The sequence below is a fragment of the Alosa pseudoharengus genome, unplaced genomic scaffold, assembly GCF_046254945.1.
Source record: "Alosa pseudoharengus isolate Yale_2024_CS ecotype anadromous, Long Island Sound unplaced genomic scaffold, YU_APseudo_1.1 YU_APseudo_1.1_scf_10, whole genome shotgun sequence".
Taxonomy (NCBI): domain Eukaryota; kingdom Metazoa; phylum Chordata; class Actinopteri; order Clupeiformes; family Clupeidae; genus Alosa; species Alosa pseudoharengus.
The window spans coordinates 38,569,876-38,594,760 of NW_027468565.1; the positions used below are offsets into that span (position 1 = coordinate 38,569,876).

General features: G+C 46.2%; 1 protein-coding gene across 1 annotated transcript in view; it reads right to left on the reverse strand.

Annotated features, from left to right (window-relative positions):
• Positions 1-24,885, reverse strand: part of pparab (peroxisome proliferator-activated receptor alpha b) — a 37,169-nt gene that overhangs the window by 8,589 nt on the left and 3,695 nt on the right. Inside the window, exons 2-3 of the mRNA XM_076271530.1 lie at positions 7,915-8,160; positions 5,659-5,816 (exon numbers count right to left, since the gene is read on the reverse strand). Coding sequence (XP_076127645.1) covers positions 5,659-5,816; positions 7,915-8,122 — 366 coding nt within the window. The 5' untranslated portion in view covers positions 8,123-8,160. The remainder of the gene's footprint in view (positions 1-5,658; positions 5,817-7,914; positions 8,161-24,885) is intronic.

Sequence of the window (24,885 nt, forward strand, 5' to 3'; positions counted from 1 at the left end):
AGACGCATTAATGTATGTTTGGCTATAAATCACCCATGATGCTAATACACAGTTTAATACTCTATACAACCTAGTCCATCATATGTCTCTATACCACCTCCTCCAATATGCACCACATTATTATTTTTTATTATTACATTACATTACATTTGACTGACGCATTTTTAGCCAAAGCGACTAACAACATGGTAAACAGTTTAAGTTTAGAGCAATTCTCAACAATATTAGGACAATTTAAAAAAACATTAGAGTACAGTAAGAATAAGTGCATCAGTGAGTGCTGTTTTTAACAGTTACGTGTCAGTTTAAGACGGCTGGTGAGTGCTAGGATCAGCAAGACTTGTTGTAAGTGTTGCTATGAGAGGAGATGTTCTCTAAAGAGCTGGGTCTTCAGGAGTTTTTTGAAAATGGAGAGGGATGTCCCTGCCCTTGTAGGAACTGGCAGTGTGTTCCACCAGCGAGGAACAACAGATGAGAAAAGTTTTGATTGGCCTGAGCGTACCGGAGGTAGAGCTAGACGTCGTTCGTCTGAGGAGCGCAGCGGTCTGGAGGTAGCGTATGTCTGTATGAAGGCATTCAAGTAGGTGGGAGCAGAACCGGAGACTACTTTGTAGGCAAGCGTTAGAGCCTTGAATTTGATGCGGGCCGCCATAGGTAGCCAATGTAGCTGGATGAGTAGCGGGGTAACATGTGCCCTCTTGGGTTGGTTGTAGACCAGGCGCGCTGCCGCGTTCTGGATCATCTGAAGTGGTTTCACTGCGCAGGCTGGGAGACCTGTCAGGAGGGCGTTGCAGTAGTCGAGTCGTGAGATGACTATTGCCTGAACCAGAAGTTGGGTGGCATCTTGAGTTAAGTAAGTCCTGATTTTCCGTATATTGTAGAGTGCGAAACGGCATGACCGGGCGACTGAGGCAACATGATCTGAGAAGTTTAGTTGGTTGTCGAGAACAACTCCTAGATTTCTTGCAGTCCTGGTAGGTGAAACAGACAGAGAGTCAAATTTGATGTTGATGTCGTGGTGTATGGTAGGTTTAGCTGGGAGGACCAGCAGTTCAGTCTTTGAGAGGTTCAGCTGGAGGTGGTGTGCCTTCATCCATGTAGCTATGTCTGAGAGGCAATCCGAGATCCGTGCTGAAACCAAGGGGTCATCAGGTGGAAAGGACAGATAGAGCTGTGTGTCGTCTGCATAGCAGTGGTATGAGAAGCCATGCGAACGGATAATCTGTCCCAAGGAGGTGGTGTAGATAGCAAAGAGAAGGGGGCCCAGTACTGAGCCCTGGGGGACCCCTGTGGTGAGATGGTGAGGTGCAGATAGCTGACCAAGCCATGATACGTTAAACGAGCGTCCTGTGAGGTAGGATTCAAACCAGGAGAGAGCAGAACCGGAGATTCCCATGTTAGCGAGTATAGAGAGAAGGATGCGGTGATTAACCGTGTCAAAGGCAGCCGATAAGTCAAGCAGAATGAGTACTGATGACCGAGCGGTCGCCCTGGCTTCTTTTAAGGCTTCTGTTACAGACAGCAGAGCCGTTTCGGTAGAGTGGCCGCTTTTGAACCCAGACTGATTTGGATCCAGAAGGTTGTTCTGTGAAAGGAAGTCAGAGACCTGTTTGGAGACTGCTCGTTCAATGCCTTTGGATAAGAAAGGCAGGAGTGAGACAGGGCGGTAGTTCTCGACTTGAGCAGGGTTGAGAGAAGCTTTCTTAAGTAACGGTGTTACCCGGGCCGTTTTGAACGCTGTTGGAAATGTGCCGGAGGTTAGCGATGCATTGATCACGTGTGTGATAGCTGGTGCGATGGTCGGGCTGATGGACTGAAGTAGGCTTGTAGGTATAGGGTCCAGCGAGCATGTGGTAGGACGGCTGCATGTCAGGAGTCTAGATACTTCATTCTCGGAGAGAGGCGTGAATGCTGAAAAAGATGATCTAGCAGTCCCTAGAGGTTGTAGGAGTGCGGTATCTGAGTCCGATGCGTTGAGTGGGCATGTAGAGAATTGACCGCTGATTGCCGCCACTTTGTTTGTAAAAAATGAGGCGAGGGTATCTGCAGTAAGGCTGGATGGAGGAGGAGGCATCTGAGGGTTGAGTAGCGATTTGAAGGTTGAAAAAAGTTTTCGAGTGTCTGTAGCACTGTTGATTTTGTCATTGTAGAAAGCCGTCTTAGCAGCAGTGATGCTGGCTGAGAAGGAGGCCAGGAGTGTCTGGTAGTTTTTGAGGTCATCAGTTAGTTTGGATTTGTGCCATTTCCTCTCCGCGGCTCTGAGTCTGGTGCGCTGCGATCGGAGGGTATCATTTAGCCATGGATGAGAGTGTTTGGATCGAGCTGGCCTTGTGGTAAGAGGGCACAGCTCGTCTAGACACGAGCTCAGTGTGGAGCAGAGCGAGTCTGTGGCCTCATTAACCTCCAGAGAGGAGAAGGTGTTGAGTGGAGGTAGACCGGAGGCAACCACAGAGGAAAAGTGCGTTGGAGACAGGTTCCGGATGTTGCGGCGGAACGTGACCATCGGCTGAGGAGCCGGAGGCTGTTCTGTCAGGCTGACGTTGAACCGGATGAAGAAGTGGTCAGAAAGATGGAGAGGCGTCACCGTGAGGGTGTCTGTGCTGCAGTTCCGAGTGAAGATCAAGTCAAGCTCTTTGCCAGCTTTGTGTGTCGGTGGGCTTTGAACCAGTTTGAGGTCGAAGGAGTGGATCAGGGCCAGAAAGTCCGCTGAGCCTGGGGCATCTAAGTGGATGTTGATATCGCCGAGAAGAAGAAGCGGACAGTCATGCTCAGGGATACATAGCTGGCTGCTGTGCCTATAGAGCGGCACTACAACATACAGTGGAAGCTGTGAGCAGATAAGGGTGAGCTGATGTGTCCTGACATGTTCTTAGCTGTCAAAGGGGAAGAGGAGAAAACAACCCCCCCCCCCCCCGCCCGCCCGCCTCCGACACTCATGGCTCTTTCACTCTGCTCTTATATAGACGATGATTCCCAGCCAGTGTCAAAGACAGCCAGTTTAGTGCGGGATAAACAGCGAGTCAACTTCCTTTAAATCAATAAGATGCTGGCGCAGGCATCCTGTGTCAGGTGACAAACGACACTGGGCGGGGAGGGGCGAGGAGGGGCGAGGAGGGGCGGAGGGGCGGGGGGGTGGTGGTTGGACTAGCGTTCGGAGACGACCCCTTTAACATCAGAGAGCACACAAGTCCACCCAAGCAGGGAGCCCATCCAAGTCTGCTATCAATCCAGTTGTGCAAGTCTGGCGCAAAGGAACGGCGTGTCACCACCCGGAGCTGGCTGCCAGCTGTGTGGACACGATGAAGGGCAGGCTGGCCAGAGCGACGTTGCTTAAGAAGCTATTAGGCCACCCCCCCCCCCCCCCCCCACACACACACATCCCCTGACATTCCCCCCCTGTGGCCCTGCAGGCGTGTGGACACAGCTCTGGGTCTGTGTGTGAAGGGTTCAAACGAGGGCATAAAAGCTTGTGTTGTGTGTGTGTGTGTGTGTGTGTGTGTGTGTGTGTGTGTGTGTGTTGTGTGTGTGTGTGTTGTGTGTGTTGTGTGTGTGTGTGTGTGTGTTGTGTGTGTGTGTGTGTTGTGTGTGTGTTGTGTGTGTGTGTGTGTGTGTGTTGTGTGTGTGTTGTGTGTTGTGTGTGTGTTGTGTGTGTGTGTGTTATGTGTGTTGTGTGTGTTGTGTGTGTGTGTGTGTGTGTGTGTGTGTTGTGTGTGTGTTGTGTGTGTTGTGTGTGTGTTGTGTGTGTTGTGTGTGTGTTGTGTGTGTGTGTGTTGTGTGTGTGTGTGTTGTGTGTGTGTGTGTATGTGTGTGTGTGTTGTGTGTGTGTGTGTGTGTGTGTTGTGTTGTGTGTGTGTGTGTGTGTATGTGTGTGTGTGTTGTGTGTGTGTGTGTGTATGTGTGTGTGTGTTGTGTGTGTGTGTGTGTATGTGTGTGTGTGTTGTGTGTGTGTGTGTGTGTGTGTGTGTGTTGTGTGTGTGTGTGTGAGTGAAAGAGAGAGAGGAGGGGAGATGCTTAGGGGTCTATTTGCAGCTGAGAGCCATGCTTCTGGCCGTGTCCACTGCTACAGGTCAGCATGAGGACAGGACAGGGTCATGCTCTGCCACTCAGGCCACAGGACAGCTGGACCCGAGCGCACGTGTGGAAATGCATGTCTCTTGTTTGCCTGCACTTCTCGTTGCCTTCCCAACATAGCTTCCATCAAGATCCATAATTCAACAGGAAGAAGCAGCTGTATGTGCTTTTAAGTGTTATGACCCACAATGTATGTGTGCTATTCAGCACGTATTTGGAAGACTTCAAGACCCAATTTTCTGTGACCATCACCCACCCACCCCAATACCTGGCTAAAAACTTTCAAGCAACTTACTTCTTTGTCTCATGAAAAATGGATTTCGACTGGAATTAATAGAACATGGGTAAACAATTTATGACGAAACCAGGGTACAAAAAAGCACTCAGCACTCAGCACTCAACTGACACTGATTGACAGTCAAGACCTTTAGAGAAGTCTGAGAAACAGGCCTAACCTATTCATAAATGTGAAGCTCGAATGCCTCCAGCCTGCTCTCCTGGTTGTTTGTGAAGGCCTCCGTGAGAGGAATAATGGAGCGATGAGTCTGGGGGTCGTGACCTTCCCCTCAGGCACAGCTGAGGCGGGGCCTATGACAACTTCCCGACGGTGTGTGTTATCAGGTCTGCTTTCCCAGCAGCACCTGCAGGCCTTTTGCTGGCCCTGGCCTTGGACTTCTAAAAGCAAACGCTATCGCACATCGGCTCTGACTAGCCAGACGTATGCCATCCCTGCTCAGTACTGGGTGAAAAAGAGGTCAGGAACAATCCAACCTGGCAACAAAAGGCCAATGTGGCGAGGCCGGCACCCAAAACCACCTTAAAGTGGGATTCTTCTTAGTGACGCAGAGAGGCAAAGCAAAAAGCCTCAGAAAAGGATGCAGAGGGAAAACAGGCAGCACGTCCTGATTAGCCGGTCCTGTGTAGCAGCCTCTATCAGCAATACCTCACCACAGAGAGAGGAGGACTGCCTTTATTTCACTCTCAGGTAAAGGAGCAGTTATCCCAACATTGCAGATCTGGTCTCACATAAGGTCCCTTAGTGCGCAAAACAGTTCAGAAAACGGCTTTGAAATCAACAAAACAAACATCTCAAGCAGACCCCAGTGTGCACCAAAAGCTCTCAAGTGGAAGAACCCTCAACCAATAGCTGTCTGCTCTGTCCAGCAGTAAAAAAGTATGAAAGTGGAATAGTTATCCTAACCCCACATGCATTAAACGTCACGGATGCTGGACAAGGTAATATCCACACTTGGGCTAAACTAAGGGGGGGATTATTTCCCCCACCCCCGTCACTGCTGTTTTTTCCACGTTATTTTGTTGTGAACTACAGTATGGTCCATTTATGTGATTAGATCAGGTGAACCGTAGGCAATGACCCTCTTGTTGCCCAGCTGAGTTTGGAAAACATCTTTCAAATCAACAAAACAAACCAAACTACAGCCCAAGCAGACTCCAGTCCACACCAAAATCTCCACAAGCGGTCGGTTTATTCCAGAGGCATCCGTGACTGCATGCATCTCTGCTGTTCTGATTCCCATGTGGGAGTATAACTGTTGCGTTGTACCACACAGGGATCCCCTCGCTCACCTTACAGCCCTCACAGGCGTGGACGCCGTAGTGGTATCCCGAGGCGCGGTCGGCACACACGCGACACTCCAGGTTCAGCGAGGTCGAGGAGAACTCCTCTTGCCCGGGGACCGTTCCATACACACCTGAGGATGGACTGGACGCCGGCGTCAGGGCGTCTATACGGGACACAGACAGAGAGAGAGAGAGAAGGCGAGAGACATAGAGAGACAGAGAGAGAGAAGTAGAGAGAGAGAGAGAGAGTGAAAGAGAAAGAAAGACAAAACAGGAAGACAAATTGTAATTTATGTGCACAGTGTAGTAAAATATCACTCACACAAAACAGCACCTGGGCCTTGTGTGTTCAACAGAAGGCTGATTAGCTGTTGTGACTGCCAAGTCTTGCCGTTGTCTGGCAGATGAGTAAGAGTGGAAACTCACTGATGGCAGAGGGAGTCTAACAGTAAGGCCTCTCCGCTGAGCGCATGCACGCCTTGTGTTCCAGTCAAGCTCTATTAATACACTTTGCTCAACAGCATACCTACCCACCAACACAGCTCTTTATGGAATAATCAAACACAAGTCTGGACCGTTAATGGGACCATCAATTGCAACTTGTATATTTGCAATTGAGATATGTTTTGTGTACCGTACATTTAGTTTTGGCATCTTCAAATTCCTTTTAATGGCTGCCCGACTACAGGTTTGCCTTTCTGTGTTCTTCTGGGTTGGACCAAAAGATGCTGCAAAGCTATGCTTTTGTTGGTGTTTGTAAAATGTTGCATGTCTTTACGGAGTCACTAGATGTGGTAGCATTTGTGGTAGATCTACAGAGACAGTAAGAAATGGTAAACAGTAAAATCATATTTCAACAGCTTTCCCTAAAACCAGTCTACCAAATCTTTTCCTGGGAACCACAACTCTATTCACCATGGCATATGCTATCCTGTTGCAGAATAACACCTCAAAACCTTGACTTCAGTTTGAAGAATGACACAGACATCAGCAAAGCAAAACTTCTGTCATGTCATTAATGGTTGTTTTTTTTCTAATTGACTGAAAGAGGGAAAATGGTTCTTGGAAAAACATCTCAATCCAAATTTCCTTGAGGCAAAAAAATAGGTCAGACTGTCTCCTAGCATAACACAGATAACATCTGACTGAGGAATCTCCGCATCTTAGGACCTAAAGGGTCTGGGTCAATTGCTAACCCCCTAACAAGCTCACCAAGGACAATTAGCAAGCAGAAGAAGACTTATGTTCGGGTTTTTGACATAATCCTTAGAATGGACTAAAACGTTTTTTTGTGTGTGTTAGAACTTCCACAATTTGCCCCTACACTTGGACTCACTTATCCGGTACACTTTCATTGAGCTATTATGGGATTACTCTGATCAGCTAATGATTTGCAAATATAACAAAACCTCTACGTATGTGGTTCAATGGGTCTTGATCATAAATAACTTACACATTGAATTCAAGAAATACTTTGCTTTTACTTGAGTTGTGTCTCAGTTATCCAGTTAACATAACTGTAGCTCCGCAAATTGCCACTTTACCAGCACAATTACCAAACAGGTGACATAATGTACCCAAATGGACACCATTCAAACTCATGTGTCAAAGCTTCCAGTGCTTTCTGGAAAGTTGCATTATTCATTATACTAGCCACGTCTTAAGTGTCAGACTTAAGTGTTAAACGTCAGAAGTGCTCTCATACAAGACACACAAGAAGCTCACAAATCATCATGTCTATTGAGTGTTGTCATTTTACAAACATTTAAAAATGTTTGTGACATACTGGCTGCCACACGACGCAAGATAAAGGGCACTGCAGAGAGTTTGTGGTTTTCATGTGTTCAGTTGTTACAATGATCAACCTGGTTGTAGTGGTAGGTTGAACTTGGAGAAGGTTGCGAAAGTTTGACATGTTCTCATTTCCTACAGTTCACAAAGACTCTTTTTCACACGGAAGATTCAGCAACCTCAATCACAACACAGGAAGTTGTAACCTACATACATCCTCTACCTCTGTTAAGCCTTTATAAAGGGTGCTCATGGTTTAATTACAGACAGTATAACAGCAAAACAGACTGATTATGGGAATGACTTATCATTAACTTATTATATGCATATTATCATAACTTATTATCATGACTTTCTAGAGAAAGAGAGAGAGAGAGAAAGAAAGAGAGAGAGAGAAGTGTGGTGTGTGTGTGCGTGTTTGCGTGTGCGTGCGTGCGTGTGTGCTTTGGGCCGGCTGAAGAAGGCACATACCCAGCATGGTGGAGCTCTCTGAGCCAGAGCCCAGGCTGGAAGACTGGTACTCGGGCACGTCGAAGGAGCTGAGGGCGTCATCATCAATGGACTGGGAGATGTCCTGCAGGTCCTCTATGCTGCCGATGAAGTCCCCACACAGTGGGCTGCCCAGCACCGACTCCTCCAGGGGAGACGGGGGGCAGTAGTGGCTCTCCATGTCTACCATTATGGCGGACAGGGCCAGCGACTGACTCACTCATCAGACTACGAGAGAACGAGAGAGAGAGAGAGAGATAAGTGTACACAGAAAACGAGAAAAAGCCTATGAAACAAAAAGACCAGGCACAGCTGATTATTGGTAATTCATAGAAAAAAACAATTCTGTCCCCAAACAACTTCTTGATTAATCAGCAATATCAACAAAGTGGAACAGTTCCATCAAGGCTGTTTCACATCACTATAAGATAAACAGAAGGACAGCAGTCAGCAAAACTCCCACTGTGATTATGGAGCTGATAGAGGAAATGTTTTATTATCACTCTGAATTATTACTCCATTAAGACACGATAGCTGCAATCACACTTCAGTGACTGCCAGCACAACATGATGTGACCACTCCAAATGTATCGAGTTGCATTGAAGAGAATGCTCTGCCTTTACTTTACTAGCCCACAAGACCTAGGCCTACTGTATTCATAGACCCCTCCCCACTGCAGATACAGACGAGCAATCACACAAACACACACACACACACACACACACACACACGCTTGATGTGCGACACTGAGGTCGGCTAATTAATGTCATAATTGCCAGTGATCCTCGGCGTAATAACGCAACAGTGGGTCACAAGGGCAGCGCAAAGCTCCAGCTCAGCACATAGCCTACACCATCATGTCACAACACTGCACTGCATTCTACATACCAGAGCAAGTAACACGATCCCCAGGCACCAGCCAGAAGGGGACGCAACGCAACACCCACCCCGCACCCCCCCATCGTCATCAACGGCCAAAACTGGGGCCAGCTGTAACCCTGCGCTCTTGACGGAAAGACTGCACTCTCTAGAAGGGGGGAAAAAAAACAAGGAAGGGTGCGGGGAGTTGACATTGACACACCATGCTCGTTGATTATCATGTGTACTGCCATTAACGAGCATTCGAGCTGATGGAATGTCCAAAGTTAAATATTTATTCCACAAAGGACATGAATCATGAGAGTGATATGGCGTCTGAGTTATGAGGAACGCCCCTCAATCAGACTCTCCTGAAAGACACGTCAGGAATGCAATGAGTGGCAAACCTTTTTTCCAATCACTAATATCTTTAGCACACACACACAAAGCTCTCTTGCCCTGAGCGTAAAAAGTCTCCACACACACAGTGTGGAGGAGGCCAAATCTTCAGAAGCCTTCAGAAGCCAGTGACCGATTCATAGGATGACCACTGATTGTGACTACTGATAAAGCCTGCGGAGGGCTGAGCCGTTAACACAAAATATAACGGTGTGGAATATAATAATGTCTCTCTGGACAAGTGGACCGATTATTGATATTATCAGAAAATTCCACCTCTATCTCTCTCTTTGTCCCTCTGTCCTGCTCCTCAATACAAAGTGCTTTTTTAATGGTTGGAGGAAGAGAGAGGAAATGAAATGAAAAAGCAGACAGAATGATACAATGATAGAGTGATAGAAGGATAGATAGATGTAGGCCTACAGATAGTGAGTGAGACAGAGAGCGAGGGTATGGGGCCTCCCAGAGAAACAGCCGGGCTTTGTCCTGACAAAAACATACAAACACACACACACACACACACACACACACACATACCCACATAGCAACACACACCAGGACACACAAGGTCACCCAGCAAGCCAGCGGAGATCCTAGTAGGGGGAAGGGCTGAGTGGGGGCAGGGACTCGACGCGAGGCGACGCGAGACGCTGCGCGCACAGCCCACGATTAGACGGCTGGGATTAGACCACAGGCACAAGCTGCAATCCAGGACACACCAAAGCCTTCTGCATGCTCGCCAGCCAGCAGACACAATGCAAGGGGATATTTGCCGCAAAATCAGCAAAACCACTCAAACGCCACCACTGCTTAAAGATCACAATCTTTGGGTTTTTTTTTTTCACGACCAAAGACGTCATTTGGCTTCTGCTCTGGCAGCCAGGGAAAGTGCTACAAAGTAGTGAGCTCCAAGGATCCCCCCAAGGATAGTCTGTCCTTATTGGAGAGGGCGGTAAGGGTGGGGGTGGGGGTGGGGGGGTTCATTCATTCAGGCTCCGTGAGTCTCCACACACAGAGGACAACAGGGCTCTTGCATCAGCACATAAAGCAGTCAGTGGCCCAGTGATGAACAGCCTCCTATGGCCTGAGCCTAAACTTGACTTAAGAGTGAAGTGGCCCCCTCCTGAGACCGATCAAAGACCCCAACCGACCCCCCCTCCCCCCCCCCCCCCCCCAAACGTCCCACCACCATGCCGACACAACGCGGCGTGACACTGCAGAGCTTACGCTGGCCCCCCCTGCATACCACCGCCGAGAACACTAACAGCCTAGTAACAAGAATAAACATACCAGGACAAAGTGACCCAAGCGGCACACCATCTACCTTCAGAAAGGAGCCAGAAGGCTTGTGTACTTCCTTACGTAAACACAGCCTACTTTCTGCCAAATTTAACATGACATACTCACCAGGGCATATTTTCTTAAGCATTGAACATGGATTCTACAGAACAGCTTTTCAGCGGAAAAGCACGGGCTGAATGGGTGGTGACATGCTCAAAGCTACATTTGGCTCCAAACCAATGTGTGAAGAATACCATATAATTAAACATAATCTCTTCTAACCACCCATATTTCATCTGTAGGTACAACTCCTTTCTTTTTGCTAACTGTGGATTACATGCTACTTGCCAGCACCTGTTGACTACAAAACAGCTTTCTTGGAACCCCCAACAAGTAGGATCAAGTTAGGATCACTAGTCTCATCACACTACCTGCAGTGACATTTCCAATCGCATTTGCAGCACCACACTAATGACCGTGTCTCTGACCGCTCCGTAAGCCCTTCAGAGAAGCACCGCTCTGGTCATCCAGCGTGGTCCTCCCGATCGAGCCCAATCCCCCCACTGCGGCGTGGTTCACTGAGTCTCTGTGGCCTCGGGGAGGGGTGGGGGGGTCGGTCGGAGTCTGGGTTAATCTTTAACAGGCCCCAGTGGCTCCCAGACGAGTGGTCTGAGAGTGGGTCGTCCCCCGCAGAGGAGGGGACAAGGTGGGGCGGCCGGACGACACAGCCCACGCCTGCCTCGAGTTTCACCTGCCAGGCTTTCACAGCTGATGTCCAAAAACACCTGTGGTGTGCGCGTGTGTGGGCGCGCGTGCGTGTGTGTGTGTGTCTGTGTGTGTGTGTGTGTGTGTGTTTGTATGGTGTGGTGCATCACACGCTATGCTCCAAAAGCAAAGAACACACTGAGAACCACACATAAACAAACACAATCACATTCGCCCACTAATCAAACATCAGGGCTGCTCTTATCACAGTGCAGCCGTAGAGGCGACAGAAAACACATCTGGCTGCCACCCAATCTTACATCCCTGGCATGGGCTAGTGTATCGATACCAGACACGGTCACTCACTACCCTCACGCAGCAACTGATGGAGTGGCAGTAGCCCCTGGTTTAGCCTACTTGCCGGTGCACGGTTTAGCGGCTACATCTTCTAGCATGTGAACAAAACAATCCAAATCTTTCGCTTTGTACAATGATTCACATCACTTGGAAACAAACAAATCCCTGAGCCATGTTTAAATTGACCACTTGATTTGATGAGGGCTTCACAACTGATTACTCTTTTATTTAGCTGACTCATTGAGCGTGTACAGGACATTAGACATGCGTGTACAGGACATTAGACATGCAGTAACTGTATTATGTAACAGGCACCGTCTGAGTTCCACTGTAAAGAGGACTTTAAATACTCCACAGGCTCAGGGTTGAGTGCTGATATCGTATCACAACAACTACTTGCTATTGAAAGGCAGCTGAGGTTCATGGACAGTGTCAACACACAAAACTACTGTATACCTTATTAAGAACACTCAACTTGCACATTAGAATATTTCTGAGCAGTTCATCTGGATGATTAACAGCCTGGAGGAGGACATTCCCATCTCAGTGATGTAATGATGTGTGGTACATCTCATGATATGTGATCTATGTGTCTATCTTTGGGCTCCACAGAACATCTGCGAAGTAGGAATATTGAAACTGCTGTCCGCATTCTCCATTAGGCTACTGTCTTCACACTGCTGCTGTTACTACTGGACGTTCACAGGAATACGCGGTCCTAGAGGAAGTAGCAATAGGCCTCCACACTGCTGACTTTGCACAAACTCAAATGAAACAATAAAATGAGGGGGGAAAGCAACTGAAACGCATCTTTCAGCAGCATATCTGTCACTTGAGCCCTGCCTGACTTGAAATGCAACACTACATTAAGGAACAGGCAGCTCAGAGCAGTGTGCCTCCAAACTCAGTTTCACAACACTGCCCTTAGGGCTCCACTATTGCAGTTGATGATCTGACGGATGAGTGTTTCACAACACAAGTAATTAAACCTGGACTAAAATGCAATATGCATATGAGAGAGACACACACACACACACATGCGCACGCACAAACGCGCACACACACGCACATGTTAGGATCTTATGCAGTCTTCAACAGTAACATATTTTGACTTCCCAGACAAGTATATTAAGTGGTGGACCATATGTCAGTTATCATCATTAACGTCAAGAACCATGATGTGATTTTTGTGTACTGTTACTACACCCCTAACACACACACACACACACACACACACACACACACTGAATGGACCTGATCTCACCTCTCCCTGACCTTCCCTGTTGCCGGCCAAATAACAATTTAGCCCTCATAACAACCTGCCAGAGCTGTTTACAATTGAACCAAAGACAGTCAGTCACTAAGCTGCTCTGTCTCTATCGGTCTCACCCACGATCACGTCCATATCCACACACAGACACACACACACACACACACACACAAAAGACATGCACCTAATCTCAAGCGCTGTGCTTGTCTCAGACTGTGCCCTTGCATCCACATCTAAGCGGTCATTTGGGTTCTTTCATTTCTTGTACGTTTCTGCCCTACACACTGTGACTATCTCGGCCCTTCTTTACATCTATCTAAAACTAAGCGGACTGACCTGCCACTGACCATGACACCTGTGTCTCAACTAAGCGGCAACATTCTAATCTGAACAATGAAGCCTACCCGGAAGTTCGAAAAACTGCAATACATTGAAAATCCGCTAGGGACTGGTCCCAAAAGCGAGCAAATGTCCATAGACTCCCATGTTAAAGGAGAATTCCGGTGTGATATTGACCTAAAGTGTGTTGAAACATGATACCGAGTGTGAACGTATGTCTCATAGCCCACCTCGGCTTGTCCCCTGCACTCCAAAATCTGGCGCTAGTTAGCCGATGCTACCAACAGCTTTAGCAGCTTTAGCATTCCAAAAATAATTCCGTGGAAATGCATGGATTCCAGTTGCTGCTACTGGAAGAAACTGGATGTAAATGGTGTAAAACAGTGATTTATTTACATGGCTAGCCCGATGCCGAAGCACCACCATTGAAAAAGCTGTTGGTAGCATCGGCTAACTAGCGCCAGATTTTGGAGTGCAGGGGACAAGCCGAGATGGGCTATGAGACATACGTTCACACTCGGTATCATGTTTCAACACACTTTAGGTCAATATCACACCGGAATTCTCCTTTAAAATGTCCGTTTTCACAGCGTAAATACATGTTTTTAAAGCCTGGTCCCATAGACTTTTATTGTACTTTTCGGTAGTTTCCCAGTGCCTGGCAACTGTGAGGGGGGTGAATTTTTTTCTAACTCATTACAGAGAATGTCTAATAAGCCAGGTGTGAGTCAATGAACAGACAGCTGTAAAGTTAACGTTAGTTCACACATAGCACTGGGGCAACAAAGCATGTTCTCGTCAAAAACCTTTTGTAAATACGCTCTGTGGGAATGCTTAGTCCATTGACAATTTATACAGTCTTTGGGTTGTCACGTTTAAGATAAAAAAAACGTTTGTTCATATGATAACTTCAGCCGAAGCATTAAAAGGCTTGTTGTTGGCTAGCTAAGGCAAAATTGTGAACCGCTATTAACCATTGACCGTATACTTTGAACATGGAGCTGTGATAACAAGCGATAGCTAGTCACCATAACTGGTGTTAGTTATAACTGACGTTTGAAACTCTTATTGATGCCATTTATTTGTTAAACACACATTTGAACGAACACTTCTTGTCTATGCAAAGTTTCCCTGTAGGTAATCCAGACAGGCTGGGTGCTGGAGAGGGCTCTGGACTCCTAACTTCAATTCTCGTCTGTGCAGTCGACACTCAGAAGCATCACTTCAGCACTGATTCCATGGTACTTTGACATTTTTCATACATTTAATTGGAGCAACCTACTGGTTGTATATTGACCTAAAGTGTGTTGAAACATGATACCGAGTGTGAACGTATGTCTCATAGCCCACCTCGGCTTGTCCCCTGCACTCCAAAATCTGGCGCTAGTTAGCCGATGCTACCAACAGCTTTAGCAGCTTTAGCATTCCAAAAATAATTCCGTGGAAATGCATGGATTCCAGTTGCTGCTACTGGAAGAAACTGGATGTAAATGGTGTAAAACAGTGATTTATTTACATGGCTAGCCCGATGCCGAAGCACCACCATTGAAAAAGCTGTTGGTAGCATCGGCTAACTAGCGCCAGATTTTGGAGTGCAGGGGACAAGCCGAGATGGGCTATGAGACATACGTTCACACTCGGTATCATGTTTCAACACACTTTAGGTCAATATCACACCGGAATTCTCCTTTAAAATGTCCGTTTTCACAGCGTAAATACATGTTTTTAAAGCCTGGTCCCATAGACTTTTATTGTACTTTTCGGTAGTTTCCCAGTGCCTGGCAACTGTGAGGGGGGTGAATTTTTTTCTAACTCATTACAGAGAATGTCTAATAAGGGGAGAACCTTCACTCTCGGAACTCTTCCGGTGTGGTACTGCATCTAGGGGCGCTCGCGGGCGAGTCCAGAATGAATGGAGGTCTATGGAGCTGTACCCCACAGAATCCACTTTTCTCGGGATATAATTTTTTTTCAAGTAATTTGAATATTGTATTCGAAAGGGGAGACAAAGACAATACACTTGGTTGAGTATTATATTTTTTAAAGTCACTTAATTGTTTTAAAAAGCCTTTCAAAAGTGTCAATGACGTCATTCATTAGCATGATCATAGCATAGTATAGCATCAATGCTAGCGTGTTATGGGCAACAACGACCCAACCTGTAAGAAAACGAAAGGACATGACTCCCGGATTATTTCACTTTTGATTGATAATCCATATCCATTTTGCGAAAAATAAAATAAAATTAGAGGGTTTCAGTTGTTAAATAGGTGAAAACAATAAATGTAGCCATGTAGCTCCATAGGACCCCATGTATTTTGGACTCGCCCGCGATCGCCATCTAGGTGAACTCTGGTGAACTGCAGCCAAATTTGGTTTGTATGGGATTAATAGAGAGTGGGGAGGCTCTCCGTAGACGGGCTCTGCTCATTAGTTTAGATCACATTTAGATATAAAATATTGACCCCTTGCATGTGACGTCACGTTTTGTTCGCGCCACAGCAAAATAGCCTAGTGGACGGCAAGAACACGAATCAAATCAATGGGTTGTAATGGGACATATCGCACAGCTAGGAGATTATAGTGAGATTTAACCGTAGTAATGCCCTTCCACGAGTGTTGGCTTATTGTTTGGAATACAACAACATCCCGTGTTCTTGCATAGATATATTTTGGTTTGTTTTCTTTGTGTTTCGGGAGTATTTCAACCACAATTGCATGCTTATCTCCTCAGTGTATGAAGCACAGCAGCGGTTGCTATAGCAACCATAGACTCTGAACAGGACGGCAGATAGCACTTAGGCAAAGTCTTTGGCAAGATCTGAATGTAAACAGATAATACCGTTCAAGTTTTTTTTATTTCCTATTTCTTTCAATTCTTTAACTTAAGACATGTAGTCTTCTTTAACTTAAGAAGTAAGTTTATTCGCTGGGAAACGTACAAACTGCCGAGTTACATTAGCCCTAGCACTATGAGCTACGATAAACGTTAGCTAGAATAGCTAGCTTCTAAGTGTGGCAGAAGTTATTATTTCATGTTCTGATATGACATTAACATTTTGACTATGTTACAACTGATAAAAGCAAGACAAATAAAGTAACCAAATCGCTTTGCAATATTTTAGTCCAGAAATACTTATGGGTGTTCATTTACCATAATGTTAATTACAGTAGCCTAACGTTACAACCTAACGTTATCTCCCCTTGCTGTTACCACCAGTTTTAATAACTTTACATTTGCGATTATGACCCATATCATCTAACAACACCACTGGCATCTTTCTTTGACTATCAGACCCCAAACAGCAATACATTGAACTACAAAGATGTTATAGTAATGGTGTTCAGTTCATCATAATCGTTATGACATAATGTAATTTGCCGTCCATCTCCTATCTTTTTGCCGTCCAGCATGGAGCCGTCACGTGACTTAAGTCAAGTGTCTGCAAGGGGTGAACAAAGAGTATAGAAGTATTGAGTTGTCTGCTGCCATGGGAGGAGATCTTGCCGGAAGAGGGGCCTGAAGAAGCGGTCGCGGAGAAGACGATGCTGGCCTGGTTGCTGACTCCGCTGTGAGCCGCGTCGCGTGAGCAGAGCCGAGGGAGAGCGGAGAGGAAGAGGTTCCTGGACGACGGACGGTTGGCAGAGACGCTGGGGGCAGCGAACTCACGACGGTGGGGCAGTTTCGACGGCAAGGCCCTCTGAACTTTAAAACGTTTGGGTGCGTGTGAGAGGCACCGTGCTGTGTGGGCGCCCGTTCTAGTTGGCCTGTTGGCCGGCGCCTTTAAAAAAAGTTTGTTGTGTGGAGTTCGATAGCATGGCCATCTCGGGGGTCGTGCCTTCGCTGAGGCCGCGAGGGAGTGGAACGGGCCGGGAGCAGAGCAGGACTGCTCTGAAAGGGAGCTGGTGACGAGCGGGGACGGCCACGTGGCTGCTAGCACGCCCGCACTGGATTGCTAGCAGCGTGGCTCCCCGTTGAGTGAGCTTGGTGAGTTGGCGGTACTGTCGCACTGAACTGAGTGGCGGGCGACGCGCGCCAACGTTAGCATGTGGCTACCTCGTGGTCATTGCCGAGGACGGCAATGGCTTGTTGGGGGAGCTATGTAATGTCGGCGCACAAGACGTTGTTAGCGTTCTCCCACGCAGGGCATGATGGGATACGGGAGTGAACAATTCGGGGTTTATGTCTGTATTTCTCCTTAGTTTTGAGTATAATGTTAGCGTCTTTATTGAAACATGTTTCCCTTTTAGTTCTCCCTCGTGTGTGATCCGTTTTGTGTGGGGGGCTGCGTCCTTCCCTGTATGTGTAGTGTGTGCGTGTACTTGACCTGCCCCGTGTGTATTGAGTTATGTGTCTGTGTCCCTGCTACCGTTCTCACCTAATAAACCTTTTGATTGGACAACTGTGTGAGTCACTATCAAATCGTTACAATACAATGGTTTGCTAAGCTATTAATTGAAGCCTACTAACCGACACTTTCAGAAGACTTCGTTCCAGTTTTCAGGTAACGTTAGGTGACATTCATTCCACTACTATTTCACGTAGCAGCTAGCACTAGATGTTAGCATTATTTAGCATCGAGTGGGCACTAACGTTAGGCTACGTTAGCGTCAAATCGCCTCAAATAAGTTAATGTCGAAAATGATGACCGAATGGCAGAAGCACACACATATATTTAGTTAACTTGTTTAGTGAAAACCATTGTGCTCCCGTTATGAGTTAGCTTAACGTTGGTCATACTAGCCAGGTGTGAGTCAATGAACAGACAGCTGTAAAGTTAACGTTAGTTCACACATAGCACTGGGGCAACAAAGCATGTTCTCGTCAAAAACCTTTTGTAAATACGCTCTGTGGGAATGCTTAGTCCATTGACAATTTATACAGTCTTTGGGTTGTCACGTTTAAGATAAAAAAAACGTTTGTTCATATGATAACTTCAGCCGAAGCATTAAAAGGCTTGTTGTTGGCTAGCTAAGGCAAAATTGTGAACCGCTATTAACCATTGACCGTATACTTTGAACATGGAGCTGTGATAACAAGCGATAGCTAGTCACCATAACTGGTGTTAGTTATAACTGACGTTTGAAACTCTTATTGATGCCATTTATTTGTTAAACACACATTTGAACGAACACTTCTTGTCTATGCAAAGTTTCCCTGTAGGTAATCCAGACAGGCTGGGTGCTGGAGAGGGCTCTGGACTCCTAACTTCAATTCTCGTCTGTGCAGTCGACACTCAGAAGCATCACTTCAGCACTGATTCCATGGTACTTTGACATTTTTCATACATTTAATTGGAGCAACCTACTGGTTGTATATTCCAGACATCGTTACCATATACTGAACAAACATGAATGCATTTCAGACATTTAGAGTGGCCTTTTATTGTGAGCAGTCCAGGGCACATCTGTGCAATAACTATCAAAATAATTATCATTAGCAAGTCACACACGGAAAGTAGTTGTATTATGCCTTCAAATCAGCAGGTTTTGGTTGGATACAGATTGCATAATTAAACAATATGGCACCAGTGGCTGGCTACTGTTTGACTGGACCTTGGCCTAACTGTTAATAACTACCTCAATAGGGTGTAGATATGAGCCTACACTGTTTCACTGAAAACACAAAAATACAAGAAATAGTTATTCTACATTACTTTAAATACACCACATTTGTTTTTTCTTATTGCCCGCATGAACAGGGCATGTGCAATAGTTGAATAGCGTGTTCTGTGAGTTTGTTGTTCATTAAGTATTGGGAGTGAGTCTGCAAATCTTACTTTGTTGTTGTCATATATTGCCTCCACAGTCTATGATTGCCACATAAATACAATATTTTGTTAGCTTAATTTGTGAGCACTTGTTCATAGTTTGCTGTAAGTTCAAGGATGTGACATACCAATATTTCTGTTTTCAGATCTGGAACATTTTGAAACCCTACCAGATGGGGCAAGTCATTGAGCAGTGGCAGCTTCTGACTTCAAGGACTTTGTTCACCAGCAGACTCCTTGATGATTACCTGTATTTACAGCATTTGCATCTGTCTGTCTTTAAAGTGATCTAATATGTATTGACTATGTACTAGCTTAGTACATATTAGTTTTTGTTATTTTAGTTTCACAAATTCAGTGGTTACCTTTAATGCTCAAGATATACAAGTAAAAAATCACCTTTACTTCTGCATCTGGGTCTTCAACCTACTGACTGAAGCTGACGGATTTGTATAAATGTTTTTGAAAGCACAGGCAAATTTGTTTGGCATGAGTTTTAATGTAATTCACAGTTCAGAAAAGATCCATAAACATTTCCAAGTGCAAGTTCAGTGCCATCAACAGTAAGTTTGCTTTCTGATATTTAAAGAACAGAAATGGGTTTGGCATAAGTAAAGGGTAGGTGTAACAGTCCATCAATAGACAAAGTGAAATGTACTGTATAGTCTCAATGGGTTCAATATCACCACACCCCAGCCTAACCACTTCACCTGGACCTCTAGGCCCAGGTTAGAGCCCATGGACCTCCTTTCCGCCTCCTCCCCATGGTGAACTGCCAAAATAGAAAGGTAAACATTTCATTAGTACCTATATATCTTACCAGATAATACAATAATGCAAACCAACACTACTTGTAATCAACAAAAGTACAGTTATTGTGCAATGCTGTAGTACTATTGTGCGATTTGAAATGGGTTTTCAGTGACAAACTACACTGATATTGGCATTGTTATGCCAAACACCGGACACTGTAACTGGATTTAACATTTTGATAATAGCCTGACAAGAAGGGGAAATAAGGCAAGCTAACCGAACATGAACGCTGGATCGTGAAATGGCCACTGATGAGAAATTTCAATGTCATCTTAGACCAAGCTACCACTGACAACTTTAGAGCAATATTAGGGGTTTGCACGGCGTGTCATCAGATCTGGACATCGCCATATTGGAGATACTCGCCTCATTAGAAAGCATTAGGCACTGAGATGCAAAGGCATATAGGGCAGGACTTGGACCACAAGAAAAGGCGCGATATTTCGAGAAATTACGGATTATTGGCAGCGCAGATCCATATGAGTTGGGTGAGGGAGACGAAGTACCAAGTTCAACCACAAGCGCCCCCCTTCCTCTGATAACTTATGGCATTATTGGCCCTTCTCCCTGGTTTTTTAATAACTTTTGGAAGTCGATACCTACACCAGATGTTTTTCTCAGTCTGACCTATTGGTACAACCTAAAACACGGCAATAATTAACCATTTTCCTTGACGATGATTTACTTCAGTGCCTAATGCTTTCTAATGAGGCGAGTATCGTTAACCAAAAATAATTAATGATGTACAAGTTAACTAATACCCAACTACGATTTTGTTATCAATTCACACCACACGTTGACAGAATACAGCGAGCTGGCTGATGTTATCGTAAATTAATTAACGTTAAAATGATGGCTGCCACTGAGGATATGAGATGGGTAACGTTAATCACAAAACAATAAAGGCAAAGATACATTTTTGTCAGTATGAGTTGCTGAACCTGTAACGCTAAACTGCTAAATTACTCTACGTTATTTTACCGTAACTTCAGCAAGGGAGGGACAGCTAACATTAGTTTATTTTACCTAGAAGCTAGAATCTGCAAACTCAACTCTTCATTCTCAACTTTTCAACCGTTCACCCGAATACCTTTCAGCATACAAAATGAAAAAGTGTCTGAACATGGCATTAAGAAACATACATGAACTTCACGTTAGCAGATCAAACTTACCAGCAAATTATGTTACAGCAACGTCTGTGCCAGTCCATCTTGTAGGCCTAACGTTACAGATAGCTTAGCTGAGGCTGCTCGGCTGACGACGAGGCGGGTTCACCAGCTTGCTCAGTCTCATACAGAGCCCCGCCCTTTTACCCATATATGGATTGGCCAGGAGGTGGGCGGGGTTAGGATTTCCCAAAGGTTTTCCAAGATGGCGCCGCCCATACCCCCCATTAATGGCTTCATAACCGTTCTTCAGAAAATCTATGGGTGACGTCACAGACGCTTTGTCCATATTTTTTACAGTCTATGGTCTCAACTCATTGCTGCGGAGCGCTTCTGCGGCCAGCTCCCAGCTGCTGATTTCTAAATGGGTCATCAAGATCCAACATTAGACGAGCATTTCAACACTCTGTGGTTGGGTCCTGGCTGACAGTGCGTTTGGGGAAAGCGATGGAGTGGTGGAGACTTTTGAGGACCTATTTATTTCACCTCGTGAAACCCCGCCAAGTTTTCTGCACATGCAACTTCATGACTCGCAGCGGAGCTGCAATGTACAGTAAGGCACGGCAGCCAAGCCCCACAGACGACTGGCAATACCGTCCTATTCCAAACCCCAACCCATTCCTTTGGATCAGCAGGGTCAGCTGATTCAGGGCGTGCGTCCTAAAACATTTGCCCCCATTGATGGAATCCGTGGGGCATCCGACAGACTCCGCTTCCCCACCAAAGACGTGCAGCTCTGCACCCCTCACTCCCACAGCTGCCCCTATTCTCAACCGAGACAGACAGCTCTGGCATCAGACACCACAGCCAGGGGGGCAAAGATGGGACAGGAGGGCAGCCAACGTCCTCGGCCCTGGACCGCTGCCAGTCCCTCGCAGCGGCTAAAAGATCACCTCAGCTGCTGCTGGGCCCACACTGACATTACGCTCTCACCACGAGGGACGGACAACGGGCGGTGGGGGTTACTCGCATGTTGACAAACTACGCTTCGGAAACCCACTGGTGCCAACCGCATTGCTTAATTCTGTTTGTTTCGTTGGGTTCTGTTGCACAGAAAGAGTCACATCAAATGAAGACTTTGAATCAAGGTTCAAATCTATAGCGCCATTCACATTGGATAAGACAACTCTGTTGCAATACCATACTAATGCAGTTCACTTGTAACCTGACTCTCGCCAGGTGAATTTCGTTCTGCCTAGCTCCACTCATCCATCTGGGATCGATCCATTGAAGTGGTGTTTCAGAAGGCTGGGCCTTCAAAAACCCTTGCATATGATTGGATAAGCCACTTATCCGTCATCTATTGACGTACTACTTCAACCACTCACATCGAAGGCAACCCGTGATGCTGAGAACAGTCTCACAGTCGCTTCTACGCTATACGTCACATCTATGAAACTCCTGCCCTGCGTCCTGATTGGCTCTACCATAAAATCTGGTGCCGAAATCACTCTCAACGGAAGCGATCCCAGATGGATGTGAGTGGAGCTAGGCGGAACGAAATTCATCTGGCGAGAATCAGGGAGAGGTCTTCCCAGGGCGGGTTAGAGTTGCCATGGGGGTGTCACATATTTGAAGAACATCTGACTTTTCCTTTTTAAGAAAACAGTATTCTCGCAGCCTGCACACAGAAAACCACTCGTAACACAACACATGAGCTTTCCTTCCCCCAAACAATTAGCCCATTTCACAAGATGGGGCCGCTGTGTAAATCAACTTCCTGTGGAAGAGCACTGTCCCATAGACAGCAAAAGAAAAGTCCACAGGAAAGACAGAAACAGGAAGACGTTTTACCCTGCCAATTAAGGTATCATTAACATCAATGAGGCCGGACACCTGGACACTGTGAAATTGGTCAATTACAGGGGGACTGGCATGCACATGTGAACATGGCAATCTATGGAGGTGTTTTTTCTGTCTAATTCTGCGGCGACTTTGTTTAATGTTCCTCGTATCAGGACAGAGTGAAACGGCCCTGGCTTCTCTCTGAAAAGCAGCTGTGTGGCCCCCGCTGGATTTTTTCCAGTGCAACATTACGCTGAGCTCAACCCCTCTGCCCCCACATCACTTCCCCCACCCCCTGAGCGCTGCCTGCCAAATTCGGCCGAGCATTCGAGTGGGAGGTATTTCAGACGACACCACTCGACCCCCGCGTGAGCACAGCCTGGAGAACAGCTTTGTTGCATCGCCACAGAAGAGGAGCCTCCGTTTCCCACCAAACTAACCCTTTCCGATTACAGGGCCATACGACAGGTTGAAGTGGGAAAATAATGTGTACGTGGCTGTAAATCTAGGAGGGGAGAGCAGGTGAGAATGGCCATGCTGCTACTGTTGATGAACCTCTAAGGCTGATTTAACAGCAGGCGGGGGGAGGCGGGGGGGTTTCTTCGCTAGCTACACCGTGGAGAAGAGATCGGCCAACCTTTGGCATCAGGCTGGGCCAGAGAGCAAACATATCTAATTACCCCCCAAAGTCCTCAGTGTCGCAACTGTCAGCTGCCTAAACAGCCAAGCCTGTTATACTCCACACTCTTGCAGATCATAACTTCAAGCACATGTAATACCATATGAAATGGTAAAAATAAATGAAAGGAAAAAAGATGGTGGAAATTCAGCTATTATCGACCAATACGTAAATCCTTTACCCGATTCCGACTGTTCCTGATCTGCTGGAATGTATTCCTGAAGGTTTACATATTTCAGAAACCCTCTGAAACAATCATGGAGTAGAGGAATGAGAGAGAGGTTTACATTCTGCTTGGCTTAGGCTCTCTTCACTCAGTGGTAATGTTACAGCTCTGATGCATGCAAAGGGTTCCACGAGGCCCGCGGAAGAGTGAGAGACAGCCCGCCAGCTGACATGCGTGAGGCAGAGAGGGGGAAGGGTTACGCAAAGTAACATGGACACTCTCGAACGGTCAAACCCTCACCAGCCCGGCGACTTGGTCTGCCACCACCAAGCATAGCCAGGACCAAAGCTTCAGGCTTCAGGGTCAAAGGGCACTCACGCTTAGCCGAGGGCGCAGGACTGCAGTGTGCACTCGTTTATCATTAGCTCTCCGACAATCTCCTCAGAGCTGATTAGCATAAGTCTGCGACTGGGGCTCAGTCACTTAGGCCAATGAAGATGTCAGCCAGACGGCGAGAGAGGCTGAGGGATCCTCAGGAGAACACTCAAAGCTGAGGCATGGCAGTGTGTGCAGGCTTCATACAACATACAGTAAAGCAATGCTCAATACACCTGTGATCTGTGTACAAGGGCCCCTGTCCACAAAGACCCGTGGCTGTTTGGGGTTGGATAGCCTGGGTCTATTGGTCTGCCTCTCTATACACACTTGACTGTACAAGGCAGTTGACTCAAATTCATGCCGGTGCACACAAATACAAAAGCAAAAACAAATACACATACAACACACACACACACACACACACACACACATATAGGTGCATCTCAAAAAAATGTAGTATCATGGAAAAACGTTTCAGCAACTTATTTACAAAAGTGAAACTTACATATAATCTAGATTATACTAATCTTGATGATTATGGGTTATAGCTCATAGAAATAAAAAAACAGTATCTCAAAATGTTAGAATAAAGAATGTATAATACAGTAAAACTGACCTGAGAAGAGCTCTAACCAGCTAATTCAGAGAAAACACCAGCAATGGTTTCCCGAGCAATTGGGCAGGGCAATGGACTTTTCCACGATATTCAATTTTGTTTTAGATGCACCTGTACTCTTAGGCACACAAATCACTATTCATCATTACAACAACAATGCTATCTGTGTGAGGAGACTTGGATTATGGATAGGATTTGGGTGAGATGCTACTGTGGGATCTCTCTAACTGCACACCTGTGAAAGATTTGCTGCTAAAGGACTGTTACTAACCCTGTGCAGTAGACAGGGCTGTTTGCTCTTACAGAGAGCAGCTAGGTGATAAACCCCGAAAGAAGCAGTTGTTAACTCAACCTGAAAATCCTGTTTCA